Below are 26,874 nucleotides of genomic sequence, written 5' to 3'. Positions count from 1 at the left end.
TGGTCCAATGGGTTAAAATCAGATAAGTAGCTTATGAAGGAAGTTTGGAATTACTTTACAGGCGGTACCCGACTTACAGACGGCCCCTGGTTAAAGACGGACTCCTCTGCCTCCTGTGACCTCTGGTTAAGCTCTCCGGTTGCTTTACTAGAGTCAAATTCAACTTAAGAACAAACCTATGGATCATATCTTGTACATAACCTGGGGAATGCCTGTAGTCTGGCGACCTGATCTCTTTTTTATAGGTAACAATGCAAGATGTCTTGCATTAGTCATAGTTATCCATGTGGTCTTATGTGAAGTGGAATGTCACATCGAAAATATCTAAAATTAAAATCATACTGCAGTTCTAAAATTCTTCTATAGGCATAATATATAATATAAAACTATTGAAATATAGCTTGGTAAATGAGTAAATGTATTGCCTTTAAAACAAAGTCATGTCTTTTACAAATAGTTAATGTAAAATGTGAACATTAATCCGCCCAAATATAAAATTCCTTGCAAAACCAACACTATAACCCACCTGGAAGCTATGAATTACATTGTCCCAGTATAAGTTCTAGAATAGTAGATATATGACACAATAGAAAATAAAACGCCTAAGCCATGGTACAGCAGGGGAAGGAATTTTACTAGTCATATCAAAATGATTGGAGTCACAGACGGAGAGTGAAATAAATGGAGATCTCCATGGATGAAAAGCGATATGACCAGCTGAGAAGTAATTCCTCTCAAGAAATCAATTGCAAGCCAGGATTAAATCTGGCAGAATCTGGGAGGAAAATGCAGAAGCCACTAAGATTGCAATATACGCTTTCAATCTAAAGCTGCGTCCCTGTGCCTGATGCTAAGGAGAATCCCACATATTGTATAGTATAATCCTATGTGATGTAGTGTCCACTGCTTGTGTTTTGTTATTTGCTTGCACTTGATTATATATTGGATTTTTACTAAGGGTGCGTAAATCAATATTATGCACATTTGTATGAATCCGCTTTGTAATGTCGATACTTTGTTGCTTGTATTGCTCTATGTTTATGCTGTAAATTGATTAGGGAGTAGCTTTACAATAATCCAAAACTCATTCCACTGGATTTCAGGGGCAGAATGTTTTTTTTTGTGGACATTACTTAATATCATATGGTATAGAAATCCAGATAAAGATGTAGCGGATTTTGACATTTTTGTAGTTTTCATAAGTCTCTGCACCTGATGGAACCTCTCTAGTAGCACATACTGAGATATTGATCTTGTGAAATGAAACATTCCCCTCAGCTGCATATGTAAATCTATTTGAATTCATTAACTAGATACTAGTTACTAAATATGTTGAAGTATAATAAAAGAATATTTTGTAGTCTAATCAAATATTTTCCATTTTTAAAGTGGACATAGACATATTAAAGTCTCAAGAGAAATGTATTTATGTTTTTTACATATATCATTGAGTGCAAGCCTGACATTTTGGAAATTTTAAAGAAAAATCAAGAAAATCAAGTATGATACACCAGGTCTCTTACTCACAGATTCAGATTTAAAAATGTTGTTAGTGAGCCATAAATTAGAGAGCTAAATTAGCTGATGAGAGATTAAAGCTAGAACTTAATCACTAGAATTAGTGAGAATCAGTTAGTACGGCGTTGAGCAGTTTATCAGGGTGAAAGACATCAAGTGAAGGACTCCCCAGATGAACGTCCCCTCCAATCAGAGATGGGATGTAAATAAGCGAGGATTTCATCTTACTACTTCCATAAAATATACAGCGCAGCGCAAAATCCTACTGCTTCAGTGACAAGTTGATAAACTCAAGTTGATTCTCAGCCGATAGTTTTAAACCACTGTTGGAATTTGTGCACCTGATAATATAAGCTTTTGGCCACTACTAATACAAGTTATGTTTTGGTGATTAAGGCAGTTAAATAAGTTTCTGAATATCACAATAAGGTCCTAGTAACATATATATTTTCTTTCATTTGGGTAAGTCCCAAATTTGGGCACAAAATCACTACATTTAAGATAAGATAAGATAATCCTTTATTAGTCTCACAGTGGGGAAATTTACTCCTAGAATAGAAATTATTTGGAATTAGTTATGCAAAAATTGCAACATTTATGCAACTTTTCATCAAAACTATCTAATTCATGTAGATATTAATACTTTGTATGCTACATTTATCCCGCAGTCTACGCCACTATGATAAATCTGATATACAGAAAGATCCTAAGTCAAAAAACTGGTGCAAGCAGCCTGCTTAATGATAAATTTATTTATTGGCATTAAAGCGGAAAATAGGTGTCGGCGTGAGGTATTCTAGAAGAGTCACAGCAATTCAGAGTATTTTCAGAATTGTTTTATCTTAAGTACTGTACAGACGAAGTAGACTTTCCATTCATGTCCAATGAACAGATTTCAAGCACTGATAAGTTGAACCGGCCGAGTGATCAGAGATATCTTAGTATCATTATGGCATTTCAGAATCAGTGTGAAGCGAAAGTCGCATTTATTGATTTTTATACAGTATTTATGTCAGATCTATGACAATTTCTGGTTCAAGAAACAGCTAATGTTCACAAATGTTTAAAAACATAGTTTGTCAACTATAGAAAACAAGTAATATAAAAATATATTTTTCTGTATTTAAGGAGGATTGAAACTGTTTTGTTTTGTTTAGTTACAGGGGTAAACAACCCCATGTGGGGAGAAATGTGTGGGGCAGAGCTTTATTGGTTCTGACCTGACCCAGCAACTCTGCTTAACCCTTCCTGACCCAGTGATCATGTGACTACAGGGTCTATAGAGCAGGCAGCAGCGGTAATAAATGGCTTCTGCCTTCTCCCTAGGGCAGTGGTGGCTAACCTATGACACCGGTGCCAGAGGTGGCACTCGGAGCCCTTTCTGTGGGCACTCAGGCCATCACCAGAGATGACTCCAGGAATCTTCCTGCAGTCCCAGACAGCCCAGGTATTTTAAAGTGACAGCTCTACCAGGGACTATTTTCTGCTTTATTGGTGTCCTCAGGGGCTGGTATCAATGAGAACTGTGACAGAGAAGGGAGTATAAATCACAAATTAAATTTTTGTGTTGGCACTTTGCGATAAATAAGCGGGTCCTTCTTGTAGTTTGGGCACTCGGTCTCTAAAAGGTTCGCCATCACTGCCCTAGGGTCTGGGGAGATCCAGCTCTCGTGAGAAACTGCAGCGACACCAAAAAACATTGCTGCAGACTCAAGACTTGAAATAATAAGCTAAATTCATACAGCACCTACATTTTCTGGTCAGGTTATATACTACAGGAAATTCACCCTTGCAAAATTCTTAGGGGTATCCACTGTGTGTGAACATGCCCTTAGGAAACGTGTAAACGAGTACATCCAGTTTTGTACCAGTACTATGATCTGTTTTGCTGCCCTTAGATTCATGTAGATGTGCAATTATTCTTTACCAAGGTAGGTAGTGGCTGTACTATTAATGTTCTTTTTTTCCTACCTTTTTTGCCTACATTAAGAGCATTTGCCTTTGGAGTAAAAAGAACAGAATAAACAAAAAGCTTTAAAGAAGCCAAACCTTTTATCTCTGTTGGAAAAAGCCGATCATAAACTGGGGAGGGATTCTCAAGCAGTCAGTAATGCAAATTCCTCTTTATTGACTTTATTCCTCATGATAAATGTGCAGAATTATCATTTCTGCTGACAAAGTCAAATATGAATAAATAACCATACGGGCAAACCATGCAACTCTGCAGTCTTTATTGATTTATGCTACAAATTATGACAGTTCACAGGAAGATATTTTCGCGAATACAAATGATTTTCTAAATTTAACAAATTTTTCCCAGAATTTCTAATAGGAATTGTATAGAACACTTCTGTATGGCTTCAAATATGAGGGAATAAAGATAAAAAACATTTTTAGAAGATTTATCCTGGTGTTGGACGTTTGCACCTGACACTTCAAAACATATAAAAAATTATATGAAAAAATCATACATGTTTTAGGTAAATAGCAAAAGCTGTAAGAACAAAACTGCTTTCATTTGGAACATTTGGAATTTGGAATATTAAACTAGGATGGCACAATTTGTTCTGCGGGAAACCAACACTCATACATGTCTACTCTTTCAATAGAAACATTAAATAGTTATGGTGTTTGAAATGTTGAGAGTAATAAACAGAAGAGTAAAAATGCTGCAGCATTAGGGGCCAAATCTGTACTTACACATTAAAAGAAACCTATCAACAGAAATGGGCCTAATAAACCACTAACAGTATGTTGACAAGCAGCTGAACACATTCTAGAACAGGTTTCTTTCATGACCCAGTGAGGTGGCATCATTCAGAAAATCAACTTTGAAGTGAAAAGTAATCAAGGAGTTGTGGATTTTAACACTGAAGTCAAGCTCTCTTCCTCAGAAAGCCCCCATCACTGTAACTGACCATCCTGCACCCAGCGAGATTAAAAGGGGCATGTTGTGTTGTCCAGTACTAAAACAGTAACTTAGAAACCTTTAAAAAGCTTTTTTTTTGAGTGATTGCTTAGTGCAGTCATGAAAAGAAGGCTCTCTCCTTCAACCCTGATGAAACAAGTCCAACAGACCTCCTTGAAGTTTACGTTTTTTCTCTCTCATCTCTTCTTTTCCTGTACCAAAAGGTTGGTGGTGGATGTAGGTTTTTTTATGTATTTGGTGTTAAGGAAAACTATGAAAGGTAAAAGACAGGCAGACTTAACTTTGATAAGAGTAAAAATGGTATTGTACTAACATAGGAGGGATGTGCGAACTATCTAATAAATAAAGCTGAGTGTGTATGTGTATGTATGTATGTATGTATGTCCACTAAAGGAATCTGCACCATTCGGTTTAAAATCACCAAATTTTGCACTGCTGCTCTCTGTGACTCAAGGAACGTCATAGAGTAGGTTTTGAGATGGAAGTTTAACCCTGCATAATCCAAAATACACTTATTAACCACCATATATAGGAGCCATTGGGGATCATTTACTAGGGCCCGATTCACGTTTTCCCGACATGCTACCCGAATATTTCCGATTTGCGCCGATTTTCCCTGAAATGCCCTGGGTTTTTGGTGCACGCGATCAGATTGTGCCGCATTGGCGCTGGCGTGCACGCGACAGAAATGGGGGGCGTGGCCGAATGAAAACCCGATGGATTCGGAGAAACCGACGCATTTTTTTTTAAAAAAAGTGTCGCTGGACACGCGCTTACCTTCACCCACGAATGGATCGTGAACTCCGGTGGACCTCGGCGGACCTGGTGGATATCGGAGGAACTGCCTTAGTGAATCGCCAGAAGACCTGAATCCACCGCAGAGAACGCGCGCTGGATCGCGAATGGACTGGGTAAGTAAATCTGCCCCATTGTCTGCTGTTGTGGTGGCAAGTAGAAGCTGAGCCTTGATTGGTTGCTATTCTGCCACAGGTCATTAATATGAGCTCTGAGCTTTGATAGGCAATGAGTATAAGATTTATATGTATGAGTTAATATGGATAAGGATACAGAGATGAGGGAAATGTATAAGAAATGTCTGAGAAAAATCTGTTCCAGTTGCCCATGGAATCCAATCAGAGATCAGCTGTAATTTTATAAACAGCTATGGGAATGAAACTTGCTGTGGGCAACTATAACCGTTCTTCTCTCAGAGACTTCTGATAAATCCACCCATATACAAAGTGACAGTCAGAGACGAATACAGAGACAGTTAAAGACGGTCACAGTAAGAGACAGACAGAGAAAAACAGAGACAAAGATAGTCAGAGAAAGTCAGAGACAGTCGGAGAATTCGAAGACAGTCTGAGAAAGTCAGAGACAATCAGAGACAAAGACAGTCTGAGAAAGTCAGAGACAGAGACACCTGGATACAGAGACAGAAAGACACAGTCAGAAACACTCAGAGACATAAGCATTCAGAAACAGACAGTCAGAGACAGTCAGCTACAGAGACAGTTAGAGACAGTCAGTGATAGAGACAGTCAGTGATAGAGATGGTCAGTAATAGAGGCGGTCAGTGCCAGAGACAGACAGTGCCAGAGACAGTCAGAGACAGTTAGAGACAGAAACAGACAGAGACAGTCAGAGATACTCAGAGACAGAAACATTCATGGAAAGTCAGAGAGAGAGAGAGAGAAATAGATACAAATAAAATATTTTTAGTTAACCCATTCTATTTTATTATAGCCAAGAGCAGTTGTTTGCTATCCCGGGCAACGCTGGGAGCTTCAGCTCCTTATGGTACTGTTCATCTCAGATTTATTTGTAAGCATACTCAGTATAAGTCTTGTATTTAGGAAGGGCATATCTTATCAGCTCAAATTTAACTATGAAATATTTCATTTCACATTCTATGGGAGTGTTTGTAGTCTGTGCTGAAGATGGTATTTGAGAAGCGGTTCATGCTCTTCACACATCACACAATTTTCTTGTATACATAATCCCAACAATGAAATTGCTACAATGTATTGTTACTCTGGACGTACAATGGAGGTTTTAAATCTTTCTATTACAGAACATGAAAAGCATCGTCTATGCAAGAGTACAGATTATATGAATTTGCACTTCAAAGTAAAATGGTTCTATAATGAATACGTTCGAGAACTTCCCGCATTCAAGGATACCGTCCCGGAGTATTCTCTGTAAGTCTTCTTTCTCTGTTCCTAAATTAAATTTATTCTGAAAATAGATCAAATTATTGTCAATTGTACATTTCAGTTCACATCTGGCAATTATGAAAAGATCATATGACATAGAGCTCATATTATGAGGGTTTAGGCTACATATTATATGACTTTTTCTGATGGGATGTATATTAACAATTCAGTTTTTTACAGTTTATTGTTGCTTTTCTGCTGTACAAAAATATAATTTTCTTTCGTTTGAATATTTTTTTACTTAACCATGAAGTGACTTGAGTATGTTAAAAAGAAACATAAGTCAACTTGTATTATAAGGGAATATGAAATTAGAATTGACCTTTGCTGTTTTAGGTCAATTAGGATTACCACAATTATTTATATTTGCTAGGTGTCAGCCATTTTTATGACTTTCTGCAAAGTTAAAAGTTTACATACCAAGGTTAGTACGCCTTTAAAAAATTTGGGACATGTCATATTATTATATCATGTCTTTGGATGTTTATTGGCATCAAGAAGAGAATTATGGTCTTGCACAAGTCTGGTTCATTCTTTTACATGAAGGTGCCCTGTTCATCGGTACCAACAATTATAAGCAAACTGAGAGTATCCAGCCATCATACCCTCAGGAAGGACACTGGATGAAAGTGCTTTGGTGCATGTCATTCACAGAACAAAAGTGAAACACCTTGTGAAGATGCTGGCTGTAGCTGGTCGAAGTATTTCATTATCCACAGGGAAATGAGTTCATTACTCCAAAAGAAACAAAAGAAGCCAGATTAATGTTTGCAAATGTACTCAGGAGTAAAGACTTTAACTTTTGGAGACACACGCTGTGGTCTTAAGAAACTTAAATGGAACTGTTTGGCCATAATGACCATTGTTATGTTTGCATTTTGAAGAAAAAGGGACATCCCTGCAAACACCATCCAAACAGGGGTGGCAGCATCATGTTGTGGGGTTGTTTTACTGCAGGAGAGATTGGTGTTCTTCACAAAATAGATGGTGTTATGAGGAAATAACTTTATGGGGGTCATTTACTAAGGGCCCTATTCGTGCTTTTCTGGCGGGTTACCCAAATTTTTCCATTTTGCGCCGATTTTCCCAGAATTGGTCCGGGGTTTTGGCGCACGCGATCGGATTGTTGCGCACCGGCGTGCACGTGGCCGTAAGAAAACCTGATGGATTAGGAAAAACCGCCGCATTTTAAAAAAAAAAGTGTCGCTTGACACGCGCTTACCTTCACCTGGCCTGGCTTGGTGAACTTCAGTGCACTCTGAGGAACTTCAGCACAGCGACACCTAGTGAACATCGGGGGAACTACCTTAGTGAATCGCCAGAAGACCCGAATCCTCCACACAGAACCCGCCGCTGGATTGCGAATGGACCGGGTAATTAAATCTGCCCCTCTGTGTCAATACTGAAACAACATCTCAAACATCAGCCAGGAAGTTGGACTCAAATGGGTCTTCCAAATGGACAATGACCTGAAGAATACTGCCAAACTGGATAACAAAGTCAATGTTTTGGAGAGGCCATCACAAAGCCCTGTTCTCAATCCTATTGAAAATGTATGGGCAAAGCTGAAAAGGGAGGTGCCAGCAAGGTTGTCTACAAACATGGCTCAGTTTTGTCAGGAGGAATGGGCTCAAATTACTACCAACTATTGTGAGAAGCTTGTGGAAGGATATCTGAAACATTTGACTAAAGTCATTTATTTTAAGGGTCTTAAAATTCTCTCTCTCTCTTATTATTCTGGCATTTGGTAAATATGAATAATTTTGGCAATCCTAATTGATATAAAATGGGAATAGTTTTTTTTCTGATTGATCAGTTAGTGAGAAAAAATAATCACATGCTTACAGTCCTAAACTGGAATAGCCTCTGGAATAGTGTTCTGCCCTTTTTTTATATTTGGTACATTTGTTTCACCCTTATTATAGTAAATGCTGTTTTCTTCATAGGTGGTTTGAGCCTTTTGTTATTCAGTGGTTGGATGAAAATGAAGACGTTTCAATGGAGTTTCTTCATGGAGCTTTGGGAAGAGACAAAAAAGATGGAGTAAGTTGATTTTATTTTAATAAAACATACAACAAGGTTCCATGGGAATCGATTCCCAGAGATTGAGCCTTTGATCCAGACTAGCACCTTAACCTCAATCATTTTGTGCACTTGAATTATGGAAATATGTCCTATAAGTAAATATATTCTCCGCTCTTCTCCCTTGTTCCTCTCAGTTCCAGGCCACCTCAGAACATGCCTTGTTTTCCTGCTCTGTTGTAGACGTCTTCACACAATTAAATCAAAGCTTTGAGATTATCAAGAAACTGGAATGTCCTAATCCGGAAGCCCTTTCTCATTTAATGAGAAGATTTGCAAAGGTAAATCTCAGTGACTTGTTGTTTTGTCTATGAGTACTTCATATAATGTGTGCTTTAAATTGATGATTTTTCCCAACTCATGGATTTCAGTTTTCAAAGCAGACCTCATTTACCTTCCATTGCTGAACGTTTATTTAGATAGATGCAAACCTTGGCACATGAAGATTCAGTTTCAGTGCAGCCCTACCATCAGCCCTTCCTACCTGCTTTTCCTAGAGGATTAAGCCTGGTGAAGGTATAATTAAGACAGAAGCAATAAACAACAGTATAACCTTTGTATAAAGCATGTGAAACAAATAATGTAGACAGAAACAAAGTGTGCACTGTGGTCTATGTCTACTTGTATAGTTGAGCTTAGGCCGCTTTCACACTACTGTTATACATCCCTATAGATGCCTGTGGGGCCTGGTGGCGTTATTGTGACCACACACATATTTCAATGTAATGTACCATGCATAGGGAAAAGATACATCATGCTCTATCTTTCCCCGTACATACAGCTATGTGCACACGGCAATGTGAAAGTAGCCTTAGAGCTATTCAGGGTTGGCTTCAGGTTACAGTAGGCCACTGGGCAAACGAGCCTCAATAGGCCCCTTTGCAGCGAACTCACGTTACAGCATAAAAAATTCAGAAACTAAAACAGTCTCCTTTTTCAAAAAATATTTCCTTGTTTCTAATACCAAACAGCCCCCTCATGGTTATTTTATATAAAGCCCCACTTACCCCGCTATAGATTTATTAGAAACAGGCCCTCTCACCCGCATGGATTCCTTTTGTACAGCCTTACGTGGGCCCCCCATTAGCCCTCGGCCCCCGCACTTGCCCAGGTATACCTAGTGCTGGCACCGGCCCTGGAGCTAATCCTGTAGATTCCTGCGTTCACATGCGTGCTTGGTTTGCAAAAGCAACCAGGGGTTGTCAATGCATCATTGGGGCAAGCCATTCCCAGACACTTTTAGTTACAACTTATCTTCAGTGTAAATGGGCATGAGGTCTCCATACATTTTATAAGTTGGCAGGCCCCACCCTAATTGACAGTTTAGCTGACTTTACTATGGGTATGGTAACCAGCCACTATTACGTTTCCCCATGTGTAATTATACTATTGATTCATCCACCTCAGATAACATAATTTAGCATTGCTTCAATGCTGAAAATGGTTCTTCAGGCTGCATTCAAATTGTTGCTGCCCTCCATTGTAAGGATTTAGGCAGATTCCCAACATACTCTCACAATGGAGGCCTGGGACATATCCCACTGTGTGCACATACAGTGGGATATGTTGTCTTTCCTCCCCTCTAAAGGTGGGAGAAGTGAACAGCGGCATTGATTGTCCCTGATGCTCAGGGTGTTTCCCCCAGTGAAGTAATTGTCCTGTACATTGGCAAGGGACATCACTGAGGACTTTCCTGAGTGTACACTCAGCAGAGCCCGGGTAAGGGATGCAATAGTTTGAATCTTTCCCCCATTGCTTTAAATGTATTTGGCTCAGGTGGAGGGAGCAGGATGGAAAGACAAAGTTTGCTTTGTCTTTCCGTTTGGTGTTTCCCACTGTATTTGACATACTATACTGGTCAGACAGAGGGAGAAAAGATGCCTCAGTACACGTCTATGGATACATCTTGGTCAGAAGCTTTCCTAGGATGTACACTGAGCATATAGAGAAGACATGATGTGATTGTAGCCTCGGCCTGACATTCCTCATCGTGTGTCCTAACACTTCTGCTGCATTTGGCACCATTGACAGCCCATTCAGAAATGTCCTTGGATATATTTATTGCTTTAATTATTACCTAAATATCTAAAACCACTCTTTTTTTGTAAAATATTATTAATGGCGTTTGACTTTTTAAAGGCAGCTTAGCTTTCTAAGACCCAAATTAAACCTATATACGCTTGGAAGAATAGTTTAGGATACTGTACTGTTACTGCTCCCTGCTAGCCCTTAGGCCTGCCCAGACTGGTATAGATCAGCTCAGCGGGAACAGCTCCCTGGATATAATTCCTGTACTGCTGCCAACTGTGCTATATGAAGCGCATCATCTCACATTATTCTTAATACCTGCTCCCTAAGATGTTCACTATCACTTTTCAAATGAAAGAAAAATTTCAGCAAATTGCTATTGAACATCCCACCATGTAAAAAGCTTTCTACCACTATCAGTTCTTTATGAAACTTTGTATTAATGTATTGTACAGAAACATGTTATAAGCTTTTTTCTATTGGAAAATAGTATTATTTTTCATAATACAAACAATAACATTAATTTGTAGAAGTGGAAATACCCCTTTAAGAGAAATCTACCAAAATAAAACATGATAAACCAGGCACACTCACTCATAGATACAGGTGCTGTAACTCTATGGCCTCCTTCCATTTGAAATCAACTTTTAAAATTATGCTATTGGGGGGTTGTTATCAGAGCCTCTCCATGTTGCAGCTTCACAAGCTGTTACAGTGTGCAAGATGACTTTCCAGTGTGTTTCTATGTACTGTAGAACAAGTGACACCTCCTTCAGCCTCAAAAAGTTACTCATCTCAGGCAAAAGTTGACTATACTTACATTATTTGCATATAAATTTGTAATTAACTTTTTTTGGAAAATGATTGAGATTTCCCATAAACAGTTTATTCTAGAAATAATATTTTATAGTCTGACAGTGCTAGTGGAGTAACATCTAGTGCCAGAGTCCCTTAAAGAGGACACTGAACTCTGGCTGCCGTCTCTTTTTTGTTGCCATTGGTGTCCCAGAGATTGCATCTCTACACAACACGTAGTGCCAACTTATGTAATGATAGATACAATTTTTTTTACTTTCATACAGTAACCTTCGTTTTTCATGGGTGACATTTTTGGCAAGTTCACTTTTCCCCCAATGCAGTCAGCTTGAATGTATGCCAATGTAGACTGGAAGCAGTGTGAGTTTACTGAGTGGTCAGCAAATGACCGTGTGCAATGTAGATGCTGTTAGACTATTGCAATAATATATGCTTTCATTTTAGACCATCAACAAAGTGCTCCTTCAGTACGCAGCAATTATATCCAAAGATTTCAGCTTATATTGCGGCAAAGAAAATGTGGTAAGTATAAAACATTGGAAATTGTTGTATTTAGTTATAGAGTTAAAAAGCTTTCCACTCCAACTTTAAATGCAAATGTGAACCTCCCTGGTGGTGGCCTAGATCAACACAATTTGTGATACTTTGGATAATATGACTTTGTTAACTGAAGTGTTTTTGCCATGTGAATGTTATAGTAGATGTAAAATAATATTACTTGTAATGTAAATTATTTGCATATTTAAAGTTACAGAGGAAATGTATAGCAACGTGTATGGGAAGGTCATTAATTATTACATAGCATGAAGCCAATTCGTCCTCGGTTGTAGAATCAGACAGTGCTTGGTTGTACATTGATAACCCCTATTCACTTCATAATTGGATATCATATATGCTGTATGTTCGGTTTAGCAAGGTACTAGTGGATCACCATACAGTGTATTCCACTGGGGAAAAAAAAGGATTTAGCCAGCCACCAATTGTGCAAGTTCTCTTACCTCAACATATGAGGCATTTAACTGACATCATAAGTAGACCTCCACTATGAGAGACAAAATGGGAAAACAAATCCAGAAAATTACATTGGGGGTCATTTACTAAGGGCCCGATTCACGTTTTCCCGACGTGTAACCCGAATATTACCGATTTGCGCCAATTTCCCCTGAATTGCCCCGGGATTTTGGCGCACGCGATCGGATTGTGGTGCATCGGCGCTGGCATGCACGCGACGGAAATCGGGGGCGTGGCAGAACGAAAACCCGACGGATTCGAAAAAACCGCCACATTTAAAACAAAAAATGTGTCATGGAGCTTGCACTTACCTTCACTCAGCCCGGCTCGGTGTATTCCACTGCTTTCCGGGGAACTTCAGCGCAGCAGCGCCACCTGGTGGGCGTCGGAGGAACTGCCTTAATAAATCATGGCCAGACCAATCCAGCGCAGAGAATGCGAATGGACCGGGTAAGTAAATCTGCCCCATTGTCTTTTGAAGAATCTATTTGCAAATTATGGGGGGACTTGTTATCAGTATAATGTCAGGATTCCTCTGTACCGCCACGAGTGATGATGTAAGCCAACACCTGGGAGCAGAATTTAAGTGGCACTCGGTTCTCACTAGAGCACGCCGCAAAGCGGGTTTGTCTTGCTGCAGCGGGATACCACCAGGTTGCTCTTCAGGGACGTAGTAGGAGGTCACAATGGGAATCACACATGCAGAATGGAAACGCTTTCTCAGTGGCATAGAGAACAAAAATCCGATGGGGTTTGCAGGAAAAAGCCAGCTATTTATAGAACACGGGAGGACCAGCAGCAGTTAGCAGTGCGCTGGCCCTTTAAGTAGCAGGAAGCCGGCGCATGCTCCCTAGGAGATGCGTACGTACGCAGGACCACGGGAGACATTGCTGGAGCTCAGTCAGATAAGTCCGCCTGCCGCAGCCGAGCAGGGGGCCAAGGAGGTGCACGGGTGCGCCTGCGACCTGGGACATGGGTCGCAGGAGCACTCGTGACATATAAAAGACAGCAGTCCAGGACCTCAAACAGTCACAATCCAAATTTTACTATGGTGACAACCAAAGAGCTTTTAAGGACACCAGAAACAAATTTGTAGATCTGCACCAGACTGGGAAGACTGAGAAGAAATCAACTGTGGGAGCAATAATAAAAAAAATGGAAGACATAAAAGACCACTGATTATTTCCCTCGATCAGAAGCTCCAAGCAAGAGTTCACCATAAAGGGTCAAAATAATCACAACAGTGACCAAAAAATCCCAGAACCACACGGGGGACCTAGTTATTGACCTACAGAAAACTGGACCCAACATAACAAAAGCTATGGTCAGTAACACATTATTATTATTAGTATTGGGAGAATGTCATATAGTCAAATGAAACCAAAGTGCAACTGTTTGTAAGACAGTGAACACCATAACTACTGTGAAGCATATGTGTGGCAACATCTTTCTCTCCCTCTCTCTGCAAAGGTAAAATGACAACTGGTCTGTGCACATAAATGTATGAATGGGGCCACATATTTAGAAATTTTAAGTGCAAACCCTTTTATCATCAGCAAGGGCATTGAATATGAAACGTGGCTGGGTCTTTAAGCATGACAATGACACCAAGCACACCACCAGGGCAATGAATGAGAAGCATTCGCAAGAAGCATTTTTAGGTCCTGGAGTAGTCTAGCCAGTCTCCAGATCTCAACCCCATTGAAAACCTTTGGAGGGAGTTGAAAGTCCATGTTGACCAGTGACTGCCCCAAAAATTCACTGCTGCAGAGGAGATCTGCATGGAAAAATGGGCCAACATATGAGCAATAGTGTATGCCAACCTTGTCAAACATTTTCTGTAAGTCTTCATATCTGTCATTGCCATCAGAGGATGTATAACAAAGTATTGAGATGCACTTTTGTTGTTAAGCAAATACTTATTTTCCCGCATAGTTTGCACATAAATTCTTTAAAAATCAGACAATGGGGCTTATTTACTAAGGGTCCCGCAGCCGCATTTTCGTTGTGTTTTCCGACTTTTCGGGGATGGCGCCGGGGATTATTTCGCACACGATTGGTTTTTGGCGCATCGGCTTTCATGCAACAGAAATCGGGGGGCGGGTCGTCGGACTACCCTACTGACTCAGACAAACCGCGGGATTTAACTTTGAATTTGTGTCACAAGATCAAGCACTTATATGCACCGGAAAGCTGTGCATTGGAGTCGGGGAATGCACCTCGGGGATCGTGCAGGGATGGGTAAGTAAATCTGCCCCAATCTGATTTTCTGGATTTGCTTACTCATAGTTTTCTCATAGTTGAGGTCTATGGGTTAAGTGCGAGCACTTGTACAATTGGTGGCTAACTAAATACTTCTTTTCCCCATGAGGGATTATATTGGGAATAAAGACCATAAAGATCACTCTATCCTGTCTGGACATACCTTAACAGTGAGGCTCCATTCTCACGACTGTGTGCTTCACCTGGTCCAGAACCTGGGTGAAGCACACGGCTGGGAGGAGAGCGCCCCTCACCCCTTCTTTCTCCATAGGAAGCTGAGTGGCCATGCTGGAAATCAGACCTGCTGAAACATTGGGGCACATTTACTTACCCATTCCTGGTATGATCCTCGATCCGTAATGACCGACGATAATGAACTCTGCCACGATTCACTTAGATTGTGTGGCCAATTTTCTGCATGTGTCGCTTCCCCGATCAGGTCTGCCAGAGTTCACCTTCTTCTTCCTGGTGTATGTAAGTGCATTGACCTGTGACACAATTTTACAGTTAAACCCCACGCTCAGTCCGAATCCATCGGATCGAGCGATGACCGCCCCCTGATTTCTGCCACATGAAAGCTGGCATGATAGCGGCAAAAAAAGATCCCATGCGACACAATCCCCTATTAAATACCTGTCACAGCCATGTGTAACCCGAAAACATTGGAATATCCGCGAAAGTGAAATCCATGAACCCTTAGTAAATAAGCCCCATTGTATGCTCACCGCACCAAGATCTGGTGTATTAAATCTGCTGTAAATTGTGCAGCCAGATCATGGCCCCAATATGGTTGTATGCATGGGTCCTTACAGTTCCATTTTATCTGGCTCTTTGCTCCTCCACTGATGTTCTTCTGTTGCTCATCCTCACCAGCTCCAATACTTTTACCATGATGAGCACCAATATGCTTAGTGCTCTCTATAATATGTTTCACAGTTAGGGTTTCATGATGACAGTCGATGTAGCCATACATGATTAACCATGTTTAACACATAATATGGACTTCTCTATCCATCCTTGATAGAAAATATACTTTGTATGTTAAATTAAAATAATGCATGCGTAGTTTACAAGCACAAAGCTATCCAGTAGCCATAAACCTGCTTGCCCAGCCACTTTTGGTTTCCCATAATTGGATGAGCAAACCTAACAAATAATTTGATGGGCCTAGCCCTAAGTCTGACCATAATGGCACTACAGGTAAATGGCTCCTCTTCAATCACTCTAATGATGTATACGGTGCTTTAGCCAAATCTTCATTGAAATTATGCTATTTTGTTTACGCTTGCAAAATGTATGGCCATAAGGGCATGTTTTTAGTTACTACTGACAGCCTCACTGTAAAGTATTTTGCAGAAAGGGAGCTCTTAAGGGCAATGAAATTGCCAGTGTGTGGTGTCTCATGAATTGCAAAGATCTATGAGTAAGTGCACATTACAACGCTTGTCACTTAACCTACCCCCGGGATTCCTGTTTGTTCATTAGTATGATTGATTATACAAGTTTCCCCGATAGCTAATCTTTATTAAAGCTCCAGAGGGAACTAAACTTGCCATAGTGGTAGAATAGAATAAAATCCAGCGATGACAATTCATCCTATTCCCCTAATGTCTGATGCAGCCTCTCCAGCCTTTTACATTGGTTGGAGTTATGTCCACAATACACATGGATACATTCCCCAGTCCAGTAATGCATGTGTGCATGCTTATTAGAGTGTAATAAAAGCAGATTTATCGGGTCATTTGACTAACTAACCCAATAGTTGGACTAGTGGACAGGAGGCAATGAATATAGGTCACTGCATTATTGCTTCAGCAGAACTTCAGCAGAACATTTCAAGCTTTTATTTGCAGTTTTTGTGACTTTGTTTGTTATTACTGTGTTGGCTGGGTCTTTTTAGGAATGACTATATTCACTCTATAAAGTACACACATATAACACAGGAGTGTAATAGAATGTCACCCGTAGTACTTTACAGAGGAGGTTTCGGCCAGAATTTAATCTGCCGCCATGGAACACTCAGTCTTTGAAATGTGTAACCTTGTATATGCCGAGGTAATAGCTGTTTCATTAGAGGCCCTGCACAGAACTATTTGGACAGACTCAGGATCTTGAATTTATCTGCACTGTAATGGAGAACTGAACCAGAAATGGGAGTGTTTATATTGGAATGAGATCATTAGACAAGGTTCCTTTCTATGTAGAAATCCAAATGTCTGAAGGACATACAGATCATGGATCATGTCCGGGAAGACTTACCGTATATGTATATGTAGGAAGATCATTTTATCATCTTATGACTTTCAGTGTGATTTTGGATGGGCTCATGCTTTGACTTTAGTTTCGAGTTTGTGATATTACAAGGTTCATTATGAATCTATGATGACATAACCATCCTCTCCAATTGTGTTTTGTAGCCATGTATTCTAATGAACAACATCCAGCAACTAAGAGTCCAACTGGAAAAGATGTTTGAGAACATGGGAGGGAAAGAGGTAAGGCTCCTTGTGTGTGCTGACCACTCATGTCTTACTTAAATGCATTTAGAGATCATTAGATAAATCCTTTTCTATAATCCGTTTATATCAATATTTGATCTGTCAGAGGAACATTACGGGATTAAGAGTTAATAGCTAGATACTGAGTGGTGGAGCAGCCATTTACCTCCACGTAATGCATACACTGCCGGCTAATGATCTTTAAATGAGTCAAATTTCATGTTGTGTGTTTAAGTCACAATGCAGACATCTCCCGCTGTTTTTGGATGAAGCAGGCTCAGACAACTTATAGCTTACTTATTATAGTAAAACTAAGCTGTCCCCCACCCAGCAATGGCTTTAAAGGGACATTTAGTTTTACCATAGGGGGAATGCTACAGGTTACCTATCGCCTGAATACTGTGTTTTCTCTATGTGTTGATAGTTTTGTGTTTTGTGCTATGTCTGTAATGTGTCATGTCTTTGTCCAATACCTTTAACCTGCCATCATCTGAGCAGAAGAAAGAAGGAGCAATAGCCTTTTACAAGGTTTGTCAAGGCGAGCATGCATCGATCCCTCAAACTATATGTTACAGGCTGTAATCCAGTGCCAGTCTGACAGGCTATCGTGACCGTGCCAGCCTAAGAACAAAACGCAAAGCAATCTTTTTGCTCAATATTGACGTTATAGAACAATGGAGCAAGAGGAATTATATCAGATACCTATTATTTTACTAAACATCCCAAACAAAGAACAAAAATACAAAAATACATTTCCCTTGAAATGTCTGTAAACACCAGGGTGTTAATGTGTTTTATTTTTTGTAAATTGACCTTTTACATTTTAATATTGACCCCTCTAGTGTCTAGTAAACCACCCAAAGAAATAATTTGACTATAGTTATTTCCTTGGCTGTTTCCAAATATTTGTAGCTTCATCTCAAAATACTGTATATTGATTCCAAAGCTCCTGAATGTGTAGGCTGAGCCATGTCACTATATCTATATGTATACTGGCCATGCATGCCTAGGAATGGTACCTGATAATAAAGGCTAAAAGGTGCTAAACCTTTAGCATGTGTTACTCCTAGATTCCCACCTTGTGCCTTAGCACTAGGCTGACAAATATTCCAAAATGTGTCAGAACATCAGACTGGGCTGAAAGACCTCTCATTTCATCAATGAAAAACAAGACTGAACCTAAGACTGAACTTTAGCTCAGTTCTGATTTTTGAAAAACTGGATACTATCTGATACTGTATGCCCTGCCCATTGGCTCATGTTTGCATGATATAGGAAAAGAGGGAATATCTGCTTTCTGCTTGGATTGTCCTATTCTAACACGATGCAATCAGCCACTTATCTGCCGAATTATCTGTATGATTCAGTATTTGCAGACAGATTTAGAAATGCTATTAATGTATGGTCTACAGTATGTATATTAAACAGTTTCGAAGACTGTATTTGTATCATTGCTACAATTAAAGATGTGAGACAGTATATTTTTGTTTCTAAAGCTGCCTGCTCAATATATTAATAAATTGGTATTTATTAATATATTCACAAAAAGCACAATTCACTGTGCTTTTTTGTCACAGTGGGGGTCATTTATTAAGGGCCCGATTCGCGTTTTCCCGACGTGTTACCCGAATATTTCCGTTTTGCGCCGCTTGTACTTAAATTGCCCCGGGATTTTGGCGCACGCGATCGGATTGTGGCGCATCGGCGCTGGCATGCGCGCGACGGAAATCGGGGGGCGTGGCCGAACGAAAACCCGACGTATTCGGAAAAACCGCCGCATTTAAAAACCGAAAATGTGTCGCATAAGGACCGCTTACCTTCACCTGGTCCAGCTCGGTGCATTCCGGCGCGATGAGTTTACTTTCAGCGCAGCAGCGCCACATGGTGGACGGCGGAAGAACTACCTTATTAAATCCCGGCCGGACCCGAATCCAGAGCGGAGAAGCCGCCGCTGGAACGCGAATGGACCGGGTAAGTAAATTTGCCCCAATGTGTTCACTTTACAAGTTGTCTCATTGGCATGAAAACTTCAAAAATATATAGCTTGAAGAGAATTATTCTGTAAATAACAAAATATGTATATATTTTTACTTAAGTGATGTGACATACAAAAATAGCCATCTGAGGCCAATCCAACCATTCTCACAGGTCACAAGAGGTCACAAGAGAAAACAAGGAAACATAGTACATATTGCTTTGTTTTATTTTCTTCCTTAATTCTATAAAATACACATTTGAGTTTGTATTTAATCATGGCCTAAAAATATCGGGGCAGCTTTATGAAAATTGTCTGTAGGTAAGCTCACAGTTAGACTAGACAGTCTTATGCTATCGCATTCTGGATGATGAATCATGCCCCATTCTGTTTTATTAGTTGTAAAAGTGCCTGAATACTGTCTAAACCCCCTGGTAAATGTGGGGCAGGCACTTTTTTTTTTGTGGTGCAGGTTATGACAAAATTCTGTTCTCAAAACCAGGTCTTATATAGTAAAGCACACGATTAGCGAAGTGTAAGAGAACCTTTATTTCTTTTACATATAATCCAGTTCATTCTACTAATTCAATCAGTTATTGTGAATTATTATTTGATATCTGAAAGCGCAAAAACTTTTTTGTAATCTTTCTTCTGCTAGTCAGTGATACAACATCTTATAACAAGTTTAAATATTCTAAACCCAAGCATTTTCACTAAAATCTTCTTCCACAAGCATAAAATTTAGGTTTGGACACTAACTTAGGCCTCATGATTATATGTTATAATTAGATACAACTTCAGGACATATAATATATAAGTCAGACAAACATACTCATATAGATAAAGTGGGGGCTATCTATCTAACTATCTTATGTGTATGGGTTTGCCAACTGGGGTAGAAGGATTGAACATGTTGATTTTCATGATGGGTCCAACTTTCCTCAAAGGAGACTTTCCATTGTCATAGATGGCTGGCAGTAGTTCTCCCTTATTGAAAACACATTGGGGGTCATCTTATTACCCCCTTCTCTGAGCTCTTTTTGTGAGTCTATTTTTTCCACCTGATTTGTTTTTGTCATTTTGGCTCCTTGTCAAATGCAGGGGCTTTTTCTAGCCTGACTAGGGGCAAACTTAAAAATAGGCGCAATTTTGCTACACAAATCATACCATTGCTTTTCCTAAGCATGGTCAGGACTGGTGTATTTTTGCACAATTATTTGCACCCATATAGGCGTAATTAAATGTTAAATACCGCACAAACATCTGGAAGCAGGAAAAATACAAAGACAAATTAGGTGCAAACCAGGATCTATGCTACACAGCGAACTCTGGCAGATTACTGTGAAAAGGTACCAAACATGAGCAAATACATAAAAATGCACCCAAAAAGTCACTAAAATACAACCAAAAAAGAGCATCTCACTAAGACTAAAATATACACGACCATAGGGGGACGTATATACAGCCGAAAGCTTGTGGCCGTACATACTTCCCCCATAGGCCAGCAATGGGCGAACGGAGTGATACGCTGCTGTACACGACACACGTGCGCCACTATTCCGCTCCATACACGGGAAGAAGATAGGACATGTCCCATCTTTCCCTGTGCCGTGCACCATGCATGGATATGGAGAGGGAAGGGGTCACTACTCCTCCTCTTCATCGCGGCGAACGTTTGTGTGAATGTAGCCTAAGATAAATCTGCCCCATTGATGTTTGATCCAGCTAAGCCATACTTAAAATTTAGGTCTGTCCTGTCTTTCACCACTAACTTAACATTAAAAATACTATAAAAAATCTCTATCTTTCAGTGAATCTCCTTTGTACTGATCTCAATGCTTAACTAAAGAGTGGTGGAACAAAGGAATTTTTTACATAACAAAATATCCCTATGGGTTTCTTTTTTTGTGGATAAATATGTGTATACTGCCTCTCTTGCACGGTCTGAGTAAATTCAAGTAACTTTGTATAGACAATAGTTTTCTCATAGGTTACATTAGCAATTCTGATCAATACTGGAACCCTTTAGGTTGTCTTATCCCCACTGCATAAGAGACAAATAATAAATTAGATTGACATTTTTTTAACAATAAACATATCACTAAGGGTAAATATGAGCATCCAGATAAAAGTGTCCAATATCTCTGACAAAATTGAACTATATATCCAAACACAGACATCCATAGGAAAGATTGATGTCCCTGAATCCGTTTTACCTTTGGGTAGAAGAGCCCAGAAATATCAATAAAAGAGGCCATTACTTTCAATTGAGTGAATGCTGTTACATAGGCATTGTCATTCCCTTACCAGGGGGACTAGGCAATAAACCATTTCAGCCTCTAATAGCTCCGTGATTAAGCCATACAGGTTTTGCTGTAGCTTCTTGTCCTTGATCATATAGACAAGTTCCTTGTATATTGCATTAAAATCACGCTTAAGATCAGGTAATACATCACAGGAACCTGTTTTTATCATGGGGATCATAAGTAGCCATGAAATTCCTATCGCTTTATTTGTGTTGGGCAGTGGTAGCGAACCTATGACACAGGTGCCAGAGGTGGTACTCAGAGCCCTTTTTGTGGGCACTCAGGCCATTGTCCCAATTTCACCAAACAGGACCAAATCCACCAAATCTTCCTGCAGTCCCAAGCAACTTAAAAGATGCTGCTCTCAGAGCTATTTTAAAGCAACATTTCATTAGCTGTTTGAACTGCGGGAAAAGTAAGGTGATCAGTGGACAAAACTGCATTGTCTTTGGAGCTCATCCTGCTGGACCCACCATTCTTCCTGGAGAGAAGCTACAATGATGGTCTTGCCCACCTTCTTTCAACAATTGAATGTTGTTGAAGAACTATTAGCAATAAGTAACTGCTTGAAATGCCATGTTGGCACTTCATGGTAAATAAGTGGATTTTGGTTGTAGTTTGGGCACTCGGTCTCTAAAAGGTTCCCATCACTGGTGTAGGGGAAGTACATAGTGAATGTATTTAGAGCACTTTAATCCATTTGTAACTAATCCATTGTAACTAAAAACTATCCACGAATAACAGGCTAGTAAGTATGTGAACCTTCTTTCTCCTCTTTTCTGTCTCTTTTCTTTTCCCCTACCTTCCTTCTACAGTTTTCATTCACTCTTAAATCTCGGTAACATCTGTCTGTTCACTGAAGTATTGCATTACAGCTTCCTATAGATTTCTATGGAGGGTTTGGAGGAGGAACTGAATAAGAGAAGAGATAGACCCAAAGATAGGCTGCTGATAACCTTTTCTGGCTCGTTGTTATTATGACTTCTAGGATAAATTGTCTCTCCAAGGACAGATTAATTTTATTATTTAGAAAAATTACCGGTTACCGGAATACAATTCTCATATGTCACTTTTTATTGATGACATTCATGGTTTGTTGACCAAGACATTATTCTTTGGTATTGACAGTTATTGATCAGTGACTGGTCGTCTGTTTAGTATTGACTTTTATGTATGAATGAGCATCTTTGAGAAACCTAAGATCAGTTCTCCACTTCTGACTGCTGCTTCCTTCCAGAGGACCCCTGACCCAGTTTCAAATACCAAGGATGTATGCATTAGTTATAATTCCACACTATTAGTAAAACAGACACAATAATCTATACACATTTTGTGGTAATTTTATTGAAAGGTAATACTTTAGTGAAACACCAATTTTTTTCTCATACTGTTCTTTGAGCACTCACTAACCACTCACTTACCTCCATTCGGCTTTGTACTCGTAAAGTTGCTAAAGAGAGTTATAGAGTGGACCACAAAATAAGACACAGTAGACAACTGCTTTTCTGCATCAAATCAACAAGTGCTTTCCCACAGTTATCCCGTGTCGTGTCCATAGCTTGTTGGGAGATTACATTACTCATCCAGTGTATCTTCTACTAAACTCTGTATTCTTATGTGATTGTCTTCTTATACCTGAAAGAGGTCACATCAGAATTTCCCACTAATCATTTGGCCTTAGATGTTCTACTGAGTATAATACACTGGCAATGTATGTACACTAAGGCTACATTCACACACATGTATGGGGGACGTATATACAGCCGACGTATATATACGGTGTAAATATGGTGTATATACATCCCTCATAGCCGGAAATGGGCGCACGGTGTCCGACGGGAGCAGTACGGTGCGGCACCGTTCCGTACCCCGTGAAAAGGTAGGACAGGTCCTATCTTTTCCCGGAATACGGTGCTGTGTGCAATGTTCCTCTATGGAGAGGGGCGGGGGTGAGCAGCGCTCACCACTTCCTCCTCTCCCCGGTGGCGACATGTGCCCGCCATTCTACGGTATGGCAGGCACACTTCTGTGTGAATGTAGCCTAAGATATGTTCTCCAAGGCTATAGTGTAAGAACTTTGTTATCCCTATTTCACCAGGATTCTAATTCAGGCAGCCTGGAAGAGCTCCTGTGTGAGTACTGCCCACCAAGATGCAGAGATGTTGGTAGACAGATGCAGAGATGTTGGTAGACTAGATAACTGAGGGGTTATTGCAGACAGAAGGACGCAGATAAAAAAGTATCTTTGCAGTAAGGATTGTATAGGGCCACCCACTAGACTTCTACATGAATACTTGAATGGCATATCATTATGGAACTTTTTGTTTTATCTTTTTCACAAAACTTTATACCAGAAAACCATGGGAGCTTTTACTTTCTAGAAAGTGCAGCCAGAAACAACAACAGCCAGTAATTAACTCCTTATCTAAAGTTCACATAAAGCACTATTTCCATTTTTGTTAAAAAAAAAGCTGCTGACTACCAAAGGCTTTCTGAAGCTGTGTATCTTAGAGACCATTCACAATGCATTATTAAAACCCTGACTTCTGACCTAGGCCTGACTATTAACTCCTCTGTAAACAAGGTTCATCCCCTGACTATTAATAATTCTAATAACATCCATTGAAAGGCATTTTTGTTTAAAGCTTAGTAGCACAATATAAGCAAATCAGGTTAAAGGGAACATACACATCAAATGTAAAGAAACACATTGTGACAGATTTCCAAAAAGAGGTCAAGCAATGTCAACAATTATTCCATTATTCCAGTCATTGCAATACTCCCTAGGTGTCTGCTACATATTAAACCATTCCTATCACATTTACTACATACAAGTAAGAAATTTAATGCAAGGTGAGAAGAACATCCAGGCGGCTTTACCGCTTCATTGCTTTTAAACATACCTCCAAACATGAGTAAAGTAGTAAGAATCTGATCCTGCTATCCTTCACCTCTAGGAGGGAATGTGCCTTATGGAAATCATTAGAATACAATTTACAACATAGTCTCCTGTTATAATCTGCAGCTGATAGGCATTAGGCAATTCCATCTATACTTTATTTTGTAATATTTCTGGATTATGTACTTATATTTGCTTTTATTGTAGACGTGTGCTCTGTGAGTGTTTTCCTGTGCACTCCAGTTATGTCACAGTGTGTAAGTGCAGCTGTACTATAAAGATGTGGACCATATGTGTGGAGCTATGCACTATAGCTTTCAACTGTGTATGTGGAACTGTACTATATATGTGTGGACTGTAGGGGATTTGAGCACTGTACAGTCTACACAGAGCAGTCGAACAGTATAGCTGTAGACTTGTTTACTTTCTATGTGAAGCTGAGCACAGGACCGGAAAAAGGTAAGTGGGTGCCCTGTGTGCAAAATCTGGTGGGATTCCCAAAATCTGAATATAGCCCAGACAGTGGTACACATTACAATTCCAAGTTATCATTAACATTCTAGATTTTCAACTACTTACATGTTATCTTAGCTGCTGCCCTCGTTGGCACAGTGGCAGTGGTGTTAGCCTGGCTGCTACCCTAGCTAGCACAGTGGCAGTGGTGGTAGCCTAGCTGCTGGCCTAGCTGGCACAGTGACAGTGCTATTAGCCTAGCTGCTGACCTAGCTGGCACAGTAGCACTGATGTAAGCCTGTCTGCTGGCCTTGCTGGCACAGTGGCAGTGGTGTTAGCCTGGCTGCTACCCTAGCTAGCACAGTGGCAGTGGTGGTAGCCTAGCTGCTGGCCTAGCTGGCACAGTGACAGTGGTATTAGCCTAGCTGCTGACCTAGCTGGCACAGTAGCACTGATGTAAGCCTGTCTGCTGGCCTTGCTGGCACAGTGGCAGTGGTGTTAGCCTAGCTGCTGGCCTATTTAGCATGGTGGCAGTGGTGTTAGCCTAGCTGCTGACCTTGCTGGCACAGTGGCAGTGATGTTAGCCTAGCTGGCACAGTGGCAGTGGTATAAGCCTAGATCCTGGCCTAGCTGGCACAGTGGTAGTGGTTTAACCCTAGCTTCTGGCCTAGGTGGCACAGTGGCAGTGGTGTGAGCCTAGGTCCTGGCCTAGCTGGCACAGTGGCAGTGGTGTAAGCCTAGATCCTGGCCTAGGTGGGACTAGGTGGACTTGTACTCTATGTGGAGCTGTACATTATAGTAATGGACTGTATCTGTGGAGTAGTGCACTATATCTGTAGACTTGTGCTAACCAAGCTGGCACAGTGGCAGTGGTGTAAGCCTAGATCCTGGCCTAGCTGGCACAGTGGCAGTGGTGTAATCCTAGATCCTGGCCTAGCTGGCACAGTGGCAGTGGTGTAAGCCTAGATCCTGGCCTAGCTGCAACAGTGCTAGTGGTGTAAACCTAGCTTCTGGCCTAGGTGGCACGGTGGCAGTGATGTTAGCCTAGCTGGTGGCCTAGCTGGCACAGTGACAGTTGTGTAAACCTAGCTTCTGGCCTAGCTGGCACAGTGGCAGTGTTGTTAGCCTAGCTGCTGGTCTAGCTGGCACAGTGGCAGTGGTGTTAGCCTAGCTGCTGGCACAGTGGCAGTGGTGTTAGCCTAGCTGCTGGCCTAGCTGGTACAGTGGCAGTGGTGTTAGCCTAGCTGCTGGCCTAGCTGGCACAGTGGTAGTGGTGTTAGCCTAGCTGCTGGCCTAGCTGGCACAGTGGCAGTGTTGTTAGCCTAGCTGCTGGCCTAGCTGGCACAGTGGCAGTGGTCTTAGCCTAGCTGTGAACTTGTACTCTATGTGGAGCTGTACATTATATGAGTGGACTGTATGTGTGGAGTAGTGCACTATAGCTGTAGACTTGTACTCTATGTGGAGCTGTGCATTATAGGAATGGACTGTATATGTGGAGAAGTGCACTATAGCTGTGGACTTGTACTCTATGTGGAGCTGTACATTATATGAGTAGACTGTATGTGTGGAGTAGTGCACTATAGCTGTAGACTTGTACTCTATGTGGAGCTGTGCATTATAGGAATGGACTGTATGTGTGGAGAAGTGCACTATAGCTGTGGACTTGTACTCTATGTGGAGCTGTACATTATATGAGTGGACTGTATGTGTGGAGTAGTGCACTATAGCTGTAGACTTGTACTCTATGTGTAGCTGTGCATTATAGGAATGGACTGTATGTGTGGAGAAGTGCACTATAGCTGTAGACTTGTATTCTATGTGGAGCTGTACATTATAGGAATGGACTGTATGTGTGGAGAAGTGCACTATAGCTGTAGACTT

The 26,874-nt window shown here is 40.6% G+C and overlaps 1 protein-coding gene across 1 annotated transcript in view; it reads left to right on the top strand.

Moving 5' to 3' along the window:
* The window catches only part of UNC13C (unc-13 homolog C), a 330,670-nt gene that overhangs the window by 242,734 nt on the left and 61,062 nt on the right, over positions 1–26,874 (top strand). Inside the window, exons 21-25 of the mRNA XM_072148188.1 lie at positions 6,522–6,648; positions 8,610–8,706; positions 8,883–9,026; positions 12,034–12,111; positions 17,280–17,357. Coding sequence (XP_072004289.1) covers positions 6,522–6,648; positions 8,610–8,706; positions 8,883–9,026; positions 12,034–12,111; positions 17,280–17,357 — 524 coding nt within the window. The remainder of the gene's footprint in view (positions 1–6,521; positions 6,649–8,609; positions 8,707–8,882; positions 9,027–12,033; positions 12,112–17,279; positions 17,358–26,874) is intronic.

Source organism: Engystomops pustulosus, chromosome 4 (assembly GCF_040894005.1).
Source record: "Engystomops pustulosus chromosome 4, aEngPut4.maternal, whole genome shotgun sequence".
Lineage (NCBI taxonomy): Eukaryota > Metazoa > Chordata > Amphibia > Anura > Leptodactylidae > Engystomops > Engystomops pustulosus.
Note: the sequence above shows the minus strand (reverse complement) of the source record. Positions and strands in the feature narration are given on the sequence as shown.